The sequence below is a fragment of the Galeopterus variegatus genome, unplaced genomic scaffold (assembly GCF_000696425.1).
Source record: "Galeopterus variegatus unplaced genomic scaffold, G_variegatus-3.0.2 Scaffold1123, whole genome shotgun sequence".
NCBI lineage: Eukaryota > Metazoa > Chordata > Mammalia > Dermoptera > Cynocephalidae > Galeopterus > Galeopterus variegatus.
Genome location: NW_007727234.1, coordinates 311,186 through 327,097, shown reverse-complemented (window position 1 = coordinate 327,097; position 15,912 = coordinate 311,186). Strand labels below are relative to the sequence as shown.

The following is a 15,912-nucleotide window of genomic DNA, read 5'->3' as shown; positions in this document are numbered from 1 at the left end:
TCTAGGTCACAATAATATTCTCCTACAATTTCTTCTATTAACTTTATAGTTTTATATTCTATATTCAGGTCTTTGATCCATCTGGAGTCTACCTTTGTATGTGGTATTTGATGGAGAACCAGTTTTTATTTACCTACACATGCTAAGCTAGTTTTCCCAACACCATCTATTAGACAGGCTGGCCTTTTTCCATTTATTTATGATGACACTTTATTGTATATTAAATTCTCATAGACATGGGTTGATCTCTATTCTTTTTTAGTTTTCCTGTTCTTGCACCAACCTCACGTGACTTTGTGGGTTGTCTTAATATTTGGTAGGGTAAGTCTTCTATCACTTTTCTTTTATAAAGTTGTCTTAACTACTTGTGTTTTATTTTTCCATAAAAGTTTTAGAATACATTTAAACTGTAATTTTGAGAGCTTTCATTGAATTTATAGATTTGAAGAAAATTTGACGTTCCTAAAATATTGTTATCCTATTCAAGAGTATGGACTCTACATGTACTTAATTATCTATGTCCTTATCAGAGTTTGGCTACGCTTTGGTCACTGATGGTGTAAGAAAATGCTATTGATTTTTCTAAGCTACGCTAGTTTCAGGCCACTTTGCTGAACTTTCTTACAGATTCTAATAGTTTGATTAACTTGGTTTTCCCGTTCATTCAAACCAGAAAGCCTCCTTCTGATGCCCTAATCTAACAATACTCTTGCTTAGAGAAATTAATAAAGGAATTTAAGTTTACAAATCTATTCTTTAATCAGACTCCAAGTCAAGATTTTAATCAAATGTTTTCTCAAACACCAATGCAATGAGATGCTCCTAGGCAACAGGGACCCGTAGTTTATTACATTTGAGAATCATGGTATATCCTCCTAGAGATAGAATGTGCACATTTAAAAGTTCCTCAGAAGCATCGCAATACAAAAACTGGTTAGCTTTTCCCAACATCTTAGACCACAAACTTTTCCCAGATAATATACTTTGAAACACCCTACATAAATATCTATTCTGCAAACCACTTATATTTTACACCTTCTGTCTCAGAAGGCCAGGGGAAGCTTGTCAAGAGTTGAGATCTTTCCTACATGTGTAAGATTTTAATCTTTTCTCCTTCTAGATTAGAATCATTTTGATATGTTCACTGAAAGCCAGAATATAGTAATTGCTCTCTCCCACTATCTATTTTAACATGTTTCTTGTGGTAACAGGACTCTCATACATTGTTGAATTTAACTTTTAAGTCAGTCTATCTTTATGAGGTAAATTACTTAAATTATTATTCTTGTATTTTCTATTCTGCATTAAAAAACTTTTTTTCCTTAGGTTATTTGCAGTGGTTTTCCAACTTGCTATTTTAGTCAAGGAATCTTAGCTCAAGTGAGGTGTGATGCTAAGTCCACTCTGTACAACAAAGAGTGGTAGCTGGAATGCAAGTCCCTGGGAATCTGGGTGCCCAGCTCCACCTGGAGGCAGCCCCACAGAACACGGCTTGGCAAGCACCAGTTAAAGTGATAGTGTCCCCAGCTATTCTGCTTCAGTTTCACTAAAAACAAAACAGTATCAAGAATCTTTGAATCCTAATGCATTTTCTCCAAAAAAATTAAAGACTTCAGTTTAACAGAGTAGTGGAGTGTGGTAGAAAGAACCTGGGGCAGTGGCAAGAAACCTGAATTCTAGTCCCAGGTGGGCTACCATCAGATGTGTGAATTTGGCAACGCCTCATCAGGCCATTTTCTTGTAAAGGTGTGTTGGGGGTGGAGGAAGGTGTGGGGGCAGCTGAAAGGGATCAGTGTGTTCTGAACTATTGTTCAGGGGTTGGAACATTGGGTCCGCACTCCTCCCCCATCCCCTTCAAACAGAGCAGCTCTGTTTACCTTTTTTTTTTTCTTTTTTTGTATTAAGTTTTACACTGGGCTTTATGTAAAGTTTCATTTGAGCAAAGGCAGCAGAGTTCTATGCCTTAAAAATGAGTATTAAAACACCCACTGCACTAGATAACCTTTACAGTCATTTCCAGTTTAAATATTTTGATTTGGAGATTTTTTTTTTTCTTTTAACCAAGACAGAAAATAAGCCCTTACCAGGAATAAATCATTTTTAACTGAGGAGTAGACCAGGGTAAAGACCATTCTTGGTGAGGAACTGTAGTGGCTATTTACAAAGCTGGCAGTGACTGACCACCTTGAACTCTGGCACGGCACAGCATTAATGTTCAACAGGACTCTTGTTAAAGGAGCAAATATAATACTTCACTCTTCTTTTTTGTTATTACTTAAATGTAAATAATACATACTGAAAATACTACACACAAAGAACTCAATTCAATGGCCTGATTAAAAAAAAACTAACTTTATTTTTATTGGTTTTAAAAACAAAACTTATAACAAGTAATCACATTACATTCTGCTTTTGTCACCTTGGTAGGACAAGGAATATTTAAATGTCCTCAAAACACAGGAGAGTTAAAGTAGACAATTAACAAACTACTACAAACTGTGGATTGTCACTTCAAGCACACTAAAACATGGACTACTGTACATGAATTACTGACCAGTTGTTTTAGACGTACAGTGAGTATTCACTACAGCTTATAGTACCAGAAAGGTAACGTGCCCCAAAATGTAACAGAGGATCACAAACATGTTCACATAAAATAATAAATCTAACTCCTGGGTACAATTAAGATCTACGTGAAATGAAAGTTTTCTCAAACGTGGAGGGTATGCACAATAACGTAAATCAATGCTCACTTCGGATTGAGAAGCGGTGGGAGGATATGGCACACTTATGGGATTAGCCACCTTTCTCTCTCTTCAGTCCCCAGTGGGAGTTAGAAAGACTGAGTGCTAGATTGAAAACAATACAGCAAAACACACGTTCTCTGCATGGATATAAGTCATCCATGACAACAAGAATGAACAATTCAGTCAAAGCCAGGCAGGAGTTCCAAGAGTTTACAGGATACGATTTTGTTTCAAAAGGAAATGTAGGTTTGTCAGATAGAACATATGTCTAATTTGGTAAAAGGTCTTTAAACTTTTATTGAAATGGAGAGAGACATTTTGACCCAGTCCAAGGCTAGTTCTTCTTAACTTTGGCCAGAAACTTTACTTTGAATATGACAATTTTTGTAATCTTTTGGGTTTAGTGAACCTAGTGGTTGTTGTTGCTTTCAGTTGCCTTGTTGCTTGTACATCTGATAATAATGACACTCTCCAAATTATTCACATTTTCCCCTGATTCATAATTAAAGAAAACAATGGCATTCTGATGATGATGTTCTGGATGACCTACACTCCAAGGGGAGTTTAAAAAAACAAATGAGTATTTATCAAATTGTTGGACAAGGTTCATAAATCTTATTCTTTAAATTTATTTAACTTTTAAGAGAGTGTGTTTCTATAACATTGACTTACAGCCCCAGCTAGGAGGCAACTATTTCCCCAACTCTTTTGTTCCTTTATACTGTCATACTGTAAGTAATTTGCTTCCTTTAATACAGGAAAATGTAAATGCAAGTGTGCAAAAGAGAAGCACATGGAGAGGAAGAAGGAAAGATGGACCAAGTTCACCTGTACGATAGGTATTTTCTCACAACTCTGGAGAAAAGAGAGAAATCCAGTGGACAGTGAACCTGACACACCACATAATTTAGTACATTTTCTATTAATTATGTTTGGGATTTTTCCTTCAAAATAAATCCATGGTCTGTAAGAGTCTGCATAAAAACATGACGCACAGGTCAGTCTTTGATTTTGAATAGGACTCAATTTTACAAGCACTGAGAGTGTCATTCTCCTGCAAAATGTTCCATTTCCAAATCATATTAGATCTCATTCCGCTTCATTAGAGTCGCATCGTTAAGTACGACTATTTATATGTATTTTAATTTCATTAACATGAAAATCTAGAAAAGCCCATATAAAATGCCAACATAATTGCTGGCTACCAAGGTAACATTATTTAAGTGGATTCCAACCCAATGGTTCAAGGAAAACAAAAACACAAAACATGGAACATCAAATTTATTAACTAAAATTACTAAGTCACCTTTCTCATCAGATAAGATTTTTCCTATTCATTTCTCATTCACTGTATCCCATCAGAGGAAAAAGAATTCCTTCCCCAGCCCACTTTTTTTCTTATGATAGGTATTACTATTCACTGCCTCTTTAAGAGGCCAATGCAAGAAAAAGTAGAAAAAGCACCGGCCGGCGAGTTGGGAATGCCAGTTCTAGTCCCTGGGCTGCCTCGCTGTGGTCTCCTAAGCAAGGCCCATAACCTCAGTTTTCTCATCTGTGTAACACAAGGATTAGATTGTATGATTTCCAAAGTGACCTTCAGCTCTGTAACTGACATTCTAAGAAAACCAAATATTTTTATTTTATAATCATGACAGTTTTAAAAGATGGAATTAATGGGAATGGGAAACAAAGACCGTATTCTTAAAAAAATGGAAGTACTGGACCTGACCTTTATCTCCTGGTATCTCTTCAATTCAAACATCCCATGGACGACTGCGATGTTCTATTTAAACCTTTATGTTGAGCTTAAAAGTTCCTTGTAACTTTGATTTGGCTCTTAATTACTGACAGGTTTCATGTAAATTCTGAAGAAGCAGAATGTGAAAAGCATAGTGTGCTGTGTACCTGTTTTTCAGCTCTCCAAAGGCAAGGAAACTGTTCCTGCCTATTTCTGCCTCTTAGCACCTTAAACCTAGTAGAGGCTCCCTACTACACTTTTTAATTTATCTCTGGCTTTATCAGGTGGGTATGTTTAAAGAATCTACAATCTTTGTTAAGTAATTCGGTCTTCATATCCTTCACATGTCTTCCCATGACACGAAGCAACACCATCTTTCCTCAGTTTTCTACGTAATTTGGTTCCCATGAAGAGGTTATGATTTCTAAAAAAACATGGCTACTATACTAAAAGAGTTAAATCTAAGTAGTTACTCGATTTCAAAGAATTAAAAAATGCAGGTAAATTTATTAAAAGAACTTTAAAAAGATACATGAGACTCATCTCTTGTAAAATGGTTACATGAACTGGATATAAAATAGCCACAAAAGGACAGAGACCATATTACTGGTTGAGATCCTTGCTGATTTCACAATATTAAAAGTTGATGGGCATTTACTAGTTTTTCTTTTAGAATTTACCTTATGAAAACAATGTACTAGGAAAAATGAAAATATTAATGTTCTTCAATCAGAAAAGTATAAATGACTCTCTACAGACATTCATATATATGTGTATGTATCTATACACACACACACACATATAAATGTATATATGTACAGACACACATAAGTGTATATATATATAAATAAAATTTAGGTTCAAAGTTTTCAATACTCTGCACCGCCCCCGCTCCCCACCAAAAAAAGAATAGAAAAAACACCGGGTAATTTGCATTGGCTGACTTTTTTTTTTAAAGTTTTACGTGTTATGAATAGGGTATTTTTTAATTGGTAGGTAGAGAATGAAAGCCAAGCCAAATAACAAAACATCATGGGCTTATATCACTTAGAAAATTATAGCGAGTAAATATTACCTACAAGGAAATTCAAAAAATTCCCAATTATTGAAAATACATACATTTTCTGACATAGAAAATGGGGTCTGTCCTGCAATCAAAATGAGCAAAATGCTGAGTGCAGAACTGCAAAGTAAATGTATTTAAGTGGCCAGTTAAACTGACAAATGATGATCTGAACTAAGTTAATTGCTTATGGGATTGCAAATTTCAACTCAATTTACACTGTGGCTTACAATAGTGGATATATATAAATAGAAGAGTTTATCACCTCAGAGTATTTGAGTGCAAGGAAAATATAATTTTTTTGTGCAATATAAGCCCTCAGAAATAAATGCTATCACAATAAGAACTCAACCACAATAACACGTTAAATGTACTGACATCATGGCTTGAATTTCTGCATTTTCTTTGCAGTGGCAGCCACATTAGTTTATCAGTTCTAACTCATATATGCAAACCCTTAACATACATGCCAGGGAGTTCTGGACATTTGCCACCCAAAGAAAATAGCATAATGAGAAGAGAATCAAAAGCAAAAGAATTCTTAGCTATGAGACTTCTATTAAAGGGACTTCAAAGTCTGAATAGACCACCAAGAGTTAAAAAGACGGTGCTTCTACTGTAGGGGGTTTGAATATACATTCTAAAACATAAGTGAGAAACAATTCTGTTTTAGGGAAAAATGCCAACTGCAAGCCAAGGTCAAAAATTTCATCCAAAAAAAAAAAAAAGTATGACTAAATGACTTCCCCCCTCGTTTCTAAATGCATAGCAAAATACTATGTGTGATTTTTCTTTCAAAGCAAGCAGAAAAATGTTTAAATGGACATTTTTAAAATGGTCCTCAGAAAATCTTATTATCTTTCTAACTGAGCATCTATGACTGACATCCACAAACATACACACAGCATAGAAAAACACAAGAACTAATGGTTAACACAATATTGAAACAGGAAATGGGATAAACAACTGGTGCGTGAAGACAGTTTGGTCCTCTACAGGCAAAAACATGGTCACAAGTGGCAGAATGCAGGAGACCCCTGAAATCATAATCAGCGAAGCTTCCTGGTGATATGTCCCACTTCCAAAGCAGCAGCTCACTCTGGGCAGCCCACCTCTGCAGGGCTGACGCATCAGGACCAGTGGTCTGTGCCTCACTCTCCCCCGACTTCCAAGTAAGAGCCACAGGGACAAACATGCACATTGGTGCCAGTGGATTTGGCATTTCTTTCCCAAAGCTAATGGAAAAATACTTGGGAAAAATGATTTCTATTAATCCTTCTGTATTTTAGGTTTCTTTTCATGCAAAAAATTTCATATATACTGAGTAACAACTAACTTTTGATCAATATGTTAGAAGCTATTACACAAGTACAAAAATACCCACACTAGATTATTAAAATTTTAAGACCAATTTTAAATTCATAAAAATGGTACTGCACTGGGTGACTATAGTTCCAGTATTTGGTACCCCATGCTATACAGAAAGAAAATAGGGGAACTAACATTGCTGGGGCGGGGGGGAGGAAGCCATTTTCCTTACTTACTTCTGTTTAAAATGGTCAAGAGTTGCCACATCTTGGGGACTACTCCCTTCATTTAAAGTGCTGTTTGGAATCTCACTTAAACTTCTGAACAGGTGAAATCAGCTGCTACTCCACACTAGCACGTCTGCAGTACAGGCATGGTGAGAAGACACCGCGCCCCCTGCCTCAGTCTCCCCTACGCTATGAGCAGCCACGCACCTGCCATGGGGGCATGTAACTGGGACCTGGCCACAACCCAAGGCCTCACAGCGCACAGTCGAAGGTCTGAGGCTCACTCAGGGCCGCGGTAGGAGGCTCGGGGCGCCGTGTCTGGGTAATTTTCTGTTTGGGGCTTTTGGTTTCTTCTTCCTCCTCCGTTTCGCTTTCGCAGACGTGAACCACCACGCTCGGGGTTGACTCAGTTCCTGCATGAAGCTCGTATTTCTCTCCTGTGCGGGCAGACAACACGAGAACTTCCAGCAAAAAGAACAGTTTTGTCTCTTGTCATTTCTTGTTCTCCTCCTATTTTAATGGCTGGTTACTTGTTTTCTTAAATCTTTAAAGCCTATGTCAGAGAACTCTATCTGGTTTTGGTGTTAGAGATCTGATACTGTAAGGCTCTTGTAAAACCTGGTGACGTCTCTACTGAGGTCTTGGGAGTTAAAACGTAAATGCAAATTACTGTTCTATGACTAATATGAGTGAATCTGTTTAACTTCCTAATGGTTTTGGTTTTCCTTTGGGAGACACTTGTCGGGTTCTAGGCAGCACTGGCAATCTCTGTATTATAGGACCTCGGACACCTAAGATGCAGCTCTCATGTTTAAAAACAATACTAAGCTACTTCTCCTCAAAAGGCCTTTTGTGTCCCACGCAAGAGACATAACGCTGCCTTGGGTGGACAACTAGTCTGAACTAGCAGGGCATTAATTTCTAGCCACCCAATGTAGGATTGGAATAATAGAGCCAGTGCTTGGTAGCCCACAGGATCATTTGCAATTTCAAAGTCTAGGACAGCTTTTTTGTATAGCTCTGTGCCCCCTCCCTGGCCATCCCACGGACCGCAGTCTTTCTCCATGGGGATTCCTCATATGAACTGCAGAACACAGAAAATGATTTGAGGGACTATTTTCTTAATTCTCCCAAGGATGTTATTTCATGAGAGCCATTCTAGATGCAAAGGAGAGAAGTTAATTCACTAACCTTAGAGTGCTGGGGCTTAACCCTCACAGACCCCCAAAAGAGCAAAGCCACCCAATGTAGGATTGGAATAATAGAGCCAGTGCTTGGTAGCCCACAGGATCGTTTGCAATTTCAAAGTCTAGGACAGCTTTTTTGTATAGCTCTGTGCCCCCTCCCTGGCCATCCCACGGACCGCAGTCTTTCTCCATAGGGATTCCTCATATGAACTGCAGAACACAGAAAATGATTTGAGGGACTATTTTCTTAATTCCCCCAAGGATGTTATTTCATGAGAGCCATTCTAGATGCAAAGGAGAAAGTTAATTCACTAACCTTAGAGTGCTGGGGCTTAACCCTCACAGACCCCCAAAAGAGCAAAGCTGCCAGAAAAATGAATTCCTTTAACTATTAGTCTCAGCAAAACAAAATTAGGGGTGTAAATATGCTTATATTAAAATTATATTTCTGTAAAATAAAGGAAAAATATTTTTATATTATTCACTGATTGGGATTGTACATTTCAAAAACCTCTGATATTGAAAGGGAAGAAATGAATTTTTTTTTTTTTTTTTTTTTGGCAGCTGGCCTGTATAGGTGAAAATATTTTCGGACGGGGAAAAACCAGTTTAGAGAACAGTGTCTTCTGTACAATGAAGTACCTGTGCAAAATACAGCTTCAGTTTCTTCCCGTTGAAGTCTGTTTCATGTAGTTCTATTCGAGCTCTTGCTGCTGCTTCAGGTTTGCTAAAATTTATTCTGACTCTTCTAAAGCTTTTAAACAACTGAAATGTAACTTGGTCATCATAGATGGTAAAAAGTGCTTCAAATCTCTCCTACAAATTGAGGAACAGCAGGGCAGAGAGAAAGGGAAAAAAAGAAAAACCTTTAACAAAAGGAAATTCAAATCATTATTCTTAAGTAATGCGTTAGTACTTACTAGACAATGGAGTTACCTTTTCTCCAAGAAAGCGTATTTTTCTTGCACGTATACAAGAACAGGTATGCTGCTATTCACATGCTAAATTCTGTAATTTGCACTTATTTTAAATATGATTATTAAATATTGTATAGATTCAAAGGTCATAAAATAAATGTAAGGTGTAAAAAATGATACAAACATGCCCACCTATAGAACAAGAACGTTACTATTGTTTCGAAGTCCTCAGTGCGTCAGAGGTGTTAACTCCCCCCATTTCTTTGCTCCTTTAATCATTTCTGGAATTTTGTGCTCATCATCCCCTTGCTTTTCTTTATAGTTTTACAACATGTATTTGTATCCCTACACGTGTAACACATTGTATGTATATTTCTACAACTTGCTTTTTTTGCTTAGATTTTATTCCTAAGATTCTTTCTTGCTGCTGTTAGTCGTTCCTTTTCACTGTTATATAGTATTCTATCGTAGAGCCACACCACAATTTATCTATTCTAAGGCTGTTGAAATTTGGACTGCCTCCAGTTTTCTACTATCACAGTGCGGCTATAAACACTCTTGTGCAAATCTCTTGGTACACAACGCACAAGCTTCTCTGATGTATATACTTACAAGTGGAATTTCTTGGGCCTTAGAGTTGGCGCATCTTTAACTTTAGTAGAAAATGTTAAATAGTTTTCCAACATATTTGTACCAATTTAATCTCTAGAAGCAGGTAAACATTTGGTTGCTTCATATCTTTGCCTACCCTTGGTATAGCTAGACTCAACTTTTATCAGTGGGAGTTAGGGAATATGAAATTGGCTCTGGTTTTTGCTATAATTCACAATTCCTTGAAGAACAATGTTTAGTGGCAACATGGGGTTCCTCTTAATGTAATATGCCTCGTTCATATCTTCGGCCCATTTTTCTATTGGGTTGTCTTTTTTTATTGAGTCATGGGAGTTCTAACAGAGATACAAATTGTCAACTGTATGTGCCATAAATATTTTTTTTCTACTTCTTTTCACTGTGCTTTTTAAAAAATAATTTTAAATTTGAACATTACTGATTTTTTTCTTTTTGTGCTTTTTTGTGTCTTAAATTCTTCTATATCCTGAGATCATAATGATGTTCTAGATTGCCTTCTCAAAGTTTTATGGCTTTATCTTTCACACATAAGTCTTTACTCAGCATGAAACAGACGTTTATGTATGAGATGCCCCTCCACCCTATTGCCAACCACTATCTTTTCTCTGTCACTATAAATTAAATTCATTTTCTAGAATTTTATATAAATGGAATCATATCGTAATGTCCTCTGTTTTGGGGGGAGAAGGCCTGACTTCTTTCACTGTGCATGACTATCTCAAGATTCATCCATGCTATTGTGTTCCTTTTTACTGTCAAGCAGAAATCCACTGAATGAGAGTTTATCTATTTTACCCCTTGGTGGATATTTGGGTTATTTCTAGTTTTGAACGATTACAAGTAAAGTTGCTATGAACATTCAGGTACAAGGTTTTGTGTGGATATATAACTTTATTTGTTTTGGGCAAATACCAAAGAGTGAAAGAGCTGACCTATATGACAGGTATATAATTAACTTTTCAGAAACAGTTTTCCAAAGTGGTTAATACCATTTTGCATTTTCACCAACAGTGTATGAGATTTCTGGTTGTTCCACATTCTCACCAATACTTGGTATGGTCGGTCTTTTTAATTTTAGCCATTACTGGGTGTGCAGTATTATCTCACTGTAGTTTTAATTTGCACTTCCCTAAAAACTACTGATATTGAGCATCTTGTCATGAGCTTATTTGCCATCTCTATAACTTCTTGGATCAAGTGTCCAGCTCTTCCACACTTTAATTTGGGCTGTCTTCTTAAGTTGTTAAGAGTCCTTTTATGTATGTTAGATATAAGCCCTTTGTCAAATACATGTTTTGCAAATGTCTTCTCCCAATCTGTTGCTTCCCTTTTTCGTTTTGAAACAGTATCTTCTGAAGAGCAAAAGATTTTATATTTTGATGAAGTTCAGTTTGTGGACTACTTTTTGTACTTCACGCTTTTTGTGTCATATTGAACAAATAAATCTCTGCCATACTCAAGGTTGCTAAGATTTTTACCTATGTTTTCTTCTTGATGTTTTTTATAGGTTAGTTCTTATATTTAGGTCTATGATCTACTTCAAGTTAATTTTTGTATATGGTGTGAGGCAAAGGGTCAAAGTTTATTTTTTTCTAGTGCTAACTGTTGAAAAGATTATCCTTTCCCCGAGAACCGAAAACAATTAAACACAGTTGAAAAAAATTAAAGACCCAAATAAATAGAGGGATATATCTCTTTCTCCTCTGGGAATCACTTTTTGACATTATTGGCCTTGTGCATATTTATTTCCTATCTCATTAGGTTCTGCTGTTACCTTTATTCTTTGAGTTTCTTATATTTAAAAGATACATTTCTAAGTATTATTTTAGTCATGTCCCACCAGTTTTGATATGCATTTTTTTCATTGTCACTTAATTCTAAATACTTTCCAATTTCCATTATGATTGCTTCCTTGTCTCACGAATTGTTTGATGTGTATTTCTTAAATTCCAAATACATGGCAGTTTTGGGGGGGGTTTTCTTCCTTCTTTTTAATGTCTGACTTATTTTCACTATGATCAGAGGAGGCTATCCATAGTGATGCCAATTCTTTGAGTTGGAAAGATTGAGACGTGCTTTTGGTTCATCAATTTTCATAAATCTTCTATGTGTCCTCGTATAGAATTTTTTCTGCAGCTGTTTGGTATAGTATTATAAATATGTCCAGTACATCAAGCTCATGTTCTTTAGAAGTTCTATATCCTTATTATTTTTTGTCTGTTTAAACTATTGATTACCGAGAGAGATCTGTTAAATTTTCCCACTATTAGGTGGATTTGCTATTTTTGTTTGTAATTTGGTCATTTTTGCTTCATATATTTTAAGGCTATGTTACTGTGTGCATACAAGCTTAGAATTCTTTTCTTTTCCTGGTGAATAGAATCTTTATTAGGTAGTGGCCCTCTTTATCTTTCTAAGAATGCCTTTTGCCCTATAGACTATTTTGTCTGGAATTAATATAACTGTTGTGGCTTTCTTTTGGTTATATATTGCAAGAAAATCAATACCCATCCTTTACTTCTAACCTTTCTGTATCATTTTGTTTTATATGTCTCATAAAAAGAAATGTATGTATATATTTATATGTAAATAAATCCAGTTTGACAATTACTGTCTTTTAACTTGAAGAATCAGTCCATTGTTGTGATTACTGATATTTTTGGATGTCTGTCTATGTGTCTCAGATTTTCTATGTTCATTTTCTTTCCTTTTTTGCCTTTTTTCAATTTTTTTCCTCTTTTTCTATTTTCCTCCTCTGAATACAATTCCTATGAAAGATGCTAATGTACATGTAGCACCTTCTGTAAAGATGCAAATTCCCTATCACCATAGTTCCTTTTTACAAAGGCAAAGCAAAATATTTTTCTCAAGGTTCATGTATTGGGAATAATTCTGCAAGAATAGGATTTCTTGGCAAAAAGTAAAATTAGGTATATATAACTCAGGTTTTTTGAGGTGGAATAGAGCAGGTAAAAGGGAAATCATAATAAATGAAACGTAACACAACAGACCTAAGACACTTCTCAGTTCCTTTAGAAATACTCCTTAGGCTTGCCAGTGGTAACACAATAAAAGGAACTTGTATATTAGCCTATGTAAAAATCTTTCAATTACCTGTTGATCTGAAGTGCAAATCATAAGCTCTCTCATTTATTAACTTCTTTCAATTTGAACATTTACTTACCACTTTGCGATATTTCCCCAACTGGATAAAATTTTATAATTTGTGCTCAATTATTTATTCTTCGAATTTTCAAATATCTCTCATTTAGGAAATGTCAGTTGTCCGAAAAATTATATTATTATTTCTTTTCATTCATTTTTTAAAAATATATTGAGCAGTCAACTGCACATCAGACCTTGTGCTAAGTCTGAATTTCCAATGTACTATAAGCTACTTTAAAGGGAGGTTAACTTTAAGATCAACCCTATTCTTATTTACTACGTTATTTCTATATCTTAAAGTAACATTGACAAATACATAAAATATTATAGACATAATAAGGATTTTAAAATAGCACATCAGTTCTTAAAAAGAAATGTGAACATGTAAATATATTAAATACTAATTATTATCACTTCTAGGTTCATTTCATAGTGTCATCAGCATCTATTTCAAAGATGGCTAGCTTTGTCACTTTTAGAAAAAATCAGAATTGAGATTTTGTGAAATTACATTCCATTTAATTCTTGGTAGAAGCTTATTTTAAACATACTTTGAATACAAAGCAAATATAATTCTCATGTGAGATAGTTAAGAAACATCAACACTGAACACAGCGGAAATGGAAATTAAGGAAGAACTAATTCAGCATGGTTTATGAAAACCCTGTATTTTGTAAATCTATACATTAAACCATTCTCCTTGCCCAGGTTAAAAGGACCAGGTATTTATTCTTAACCCCCAACAATAATGAATTTTTCACGGTAACAATGCATTGTATGACGCAAGCTATCTTGCAAACTAAAGTTACTTGATAATTATATCTCTCTTCCTATTTCCCTTCAAAATAATTTTTTTTCTCATTCCAGAAATACACTGCAACTGAATGTCACATGCAGATGACATAGATGGGTCTATGGGTCTCCCTCTTCCCAATTCCAATACCTGTGACCTGATTAAGAATTATACAAAAATGAAGCCTTGCAAGAGTTGATGAGTTAGCTTCTTCTAAGTTTTGCATTAGTTCTTTTCCTCTATTTCATACCCATTTTCCTCTTGATGTAGCATAAATATGGTTTATGAAATATGTGACTTCCACCCGTGAGGTGCTGTAGAAACATGAAGAATTAACTTAGAAGCAAAACTATTATTGTTTCCCACTTGAGGAAAAAGGTCAGAGCCCACAGCTGGCAGTTTTGCCCAGCTGTGAGTCCACAGATATCACCATGTCGCATTCCTGAGGCTGTCAGCATTAGCACGAAAGGATTTAGAAGATTAGAGACAGGAAGTAAGAACATAATCTATGAAAATGGAATGAAAATGACTTGTGACAAACAGGAAGGTTATGCACCTGTACATAGTTCATTCAAAAACCAAATTATTATTTTTATCCTTAGAATTGTTTTAGAAATAACTCACTTTTATAAGTTTCTGAATTCCCTAAAGATATAAAATTAACATCATCTTGTTATAGGGTGATGGTTGCACATTTACTTCAGATAACAATGATCCCATAAAATGAAAATCATCATAAAATGAAAACCACTGTACTTTTTCAGTGGTCACTCAGTATTCCCCTCGGCAGTACACACCTGCAGGCACAACACAAATCATGCAGCTCGAAAACCAATCCCTGAGCTTTTCCTATAAATAGGTTTTCCACAAAATATAGACCAGAAGCTGCCTTCATATGCTGAAATCACCTTGAAGTAAGTTAGCTGTTAAAATGACAACAATACCCTGTACCTAAAATATCTAAGAACAATAGGCAAGTGGCAACTTTTCTTGAAAACTCAGACATACTAAAATCAGTAAAGGAGAAAAAGTAGAAAAGCCTGTAGATGAGGACGGCAGCTACGTGTGTATTTATTTCTTGACCCTTCTGGAACTGCCATGGCTCCACTCTCTTTTATCCTATCCCAAAACACAGAAGGTGAGGTTCATCCATTTTACCAAGGAACAAACTATGAAAATGATTTTACCACACCCCTTTGCTTCGGACTGAAAAAGATGGGAGCTCATCACTTCTGCACATTGAGCAGGAGGAACAATTTCACTGTTGAGAAGTGATGCTTCAATCCATTCAGCAGTGAAATTATCTTTGGTGTCCTAAGGCAAGAGATTTTTTTTTTTTTTACATTGTATCTCTCTGTAAATCTGATCTAGAGAATTCCATTTCTCCAGTGTCCAGGGACTGCACGTTCATCAATATTACAGGCAAGGCCTCCACTTCTGCCTGGGGATAGGCAAAAGGCTTCTGATTCTCCTCAATATCACTGCTAACTAAAACAGTCAGAGAGATGGACTTTACTGACCAGAAAGCAAGCACGCATACAGCTGGCCATGGAGAATTAAAAACTTTACTTTGATAATCTAAGCACTTCTGCAACCTAAAGCAATTCTGGGGGCTACATTCAAAAGTACTAGAGGGCAGCAGAACATGTTAAAGAAATTAAAAATCTCTACAACCTTTATTATCTATGTTGCCTCCAATACCTTTCCAGATCAGAAAGAAGCATGTAACAATTAAAATTCAGGAAAATACTGAATACTACCTATTCAATATTGATGTTTATATTGCAATGGCTAATAGATTTAAAAACACATACTCTACCTCATTGGAACATAATTCTTAAAGGACTATAGTTTTTTTCCAGATTTCTAATATTCCCTATATCATGTACAAGAAACATGGTCAGCATGATGATAAGTCATTTTTTATGGTAACCAACTATGGACTGGCATCAGTGTGGAGTGACAGAAATATTCTTGATTGGAGAGTTGGTTACGCAGGTACATACTGTTGAAACTCACCAAACCACACACTCAAAGATCTGTATATTTCACTGTAGGTTAAGTTTTACCAAATTTAAAAAAAAAAAATGTATTAGGGAAAACAAAATAAGGGATGGTCTCAGATAGTTACAGCAGC

At 35.7% G+C, this 15,912-nt stretch overlaps 1 protein-coding gene across 1 annotated transcript in view; it reads right to left on the bottom strand.

The window, feature by feature from the left end:
- Positions 1 to 2,332: 2,332 nt before the first annotated feature.
- RCAN3 (RCAN family member 3) overlaps positions 2,333 to 15,912 on the bottom strand; it is a 33,854-nt gene continuing 20,274 nt past the window's right edge. The window contains exons 2-3 of the mRNA XM_008574972.1: positions 8,913 to 9,086; positions 2,333 to 7,520 (exon numbers count right to left, since the gene is read on the bottom strand). Coding sequence (XP_008573194.1) covers positions 7,368 to 7,520; positions 8,913 to 9,086 — 327 coding nt within the window. The 3' untranslated portion in view covers positions 2,333 to 7,367. The remainder of the gene's footprint in view (positions 7,521 to 8,912; positions 9,087 to 15,912) is intronic.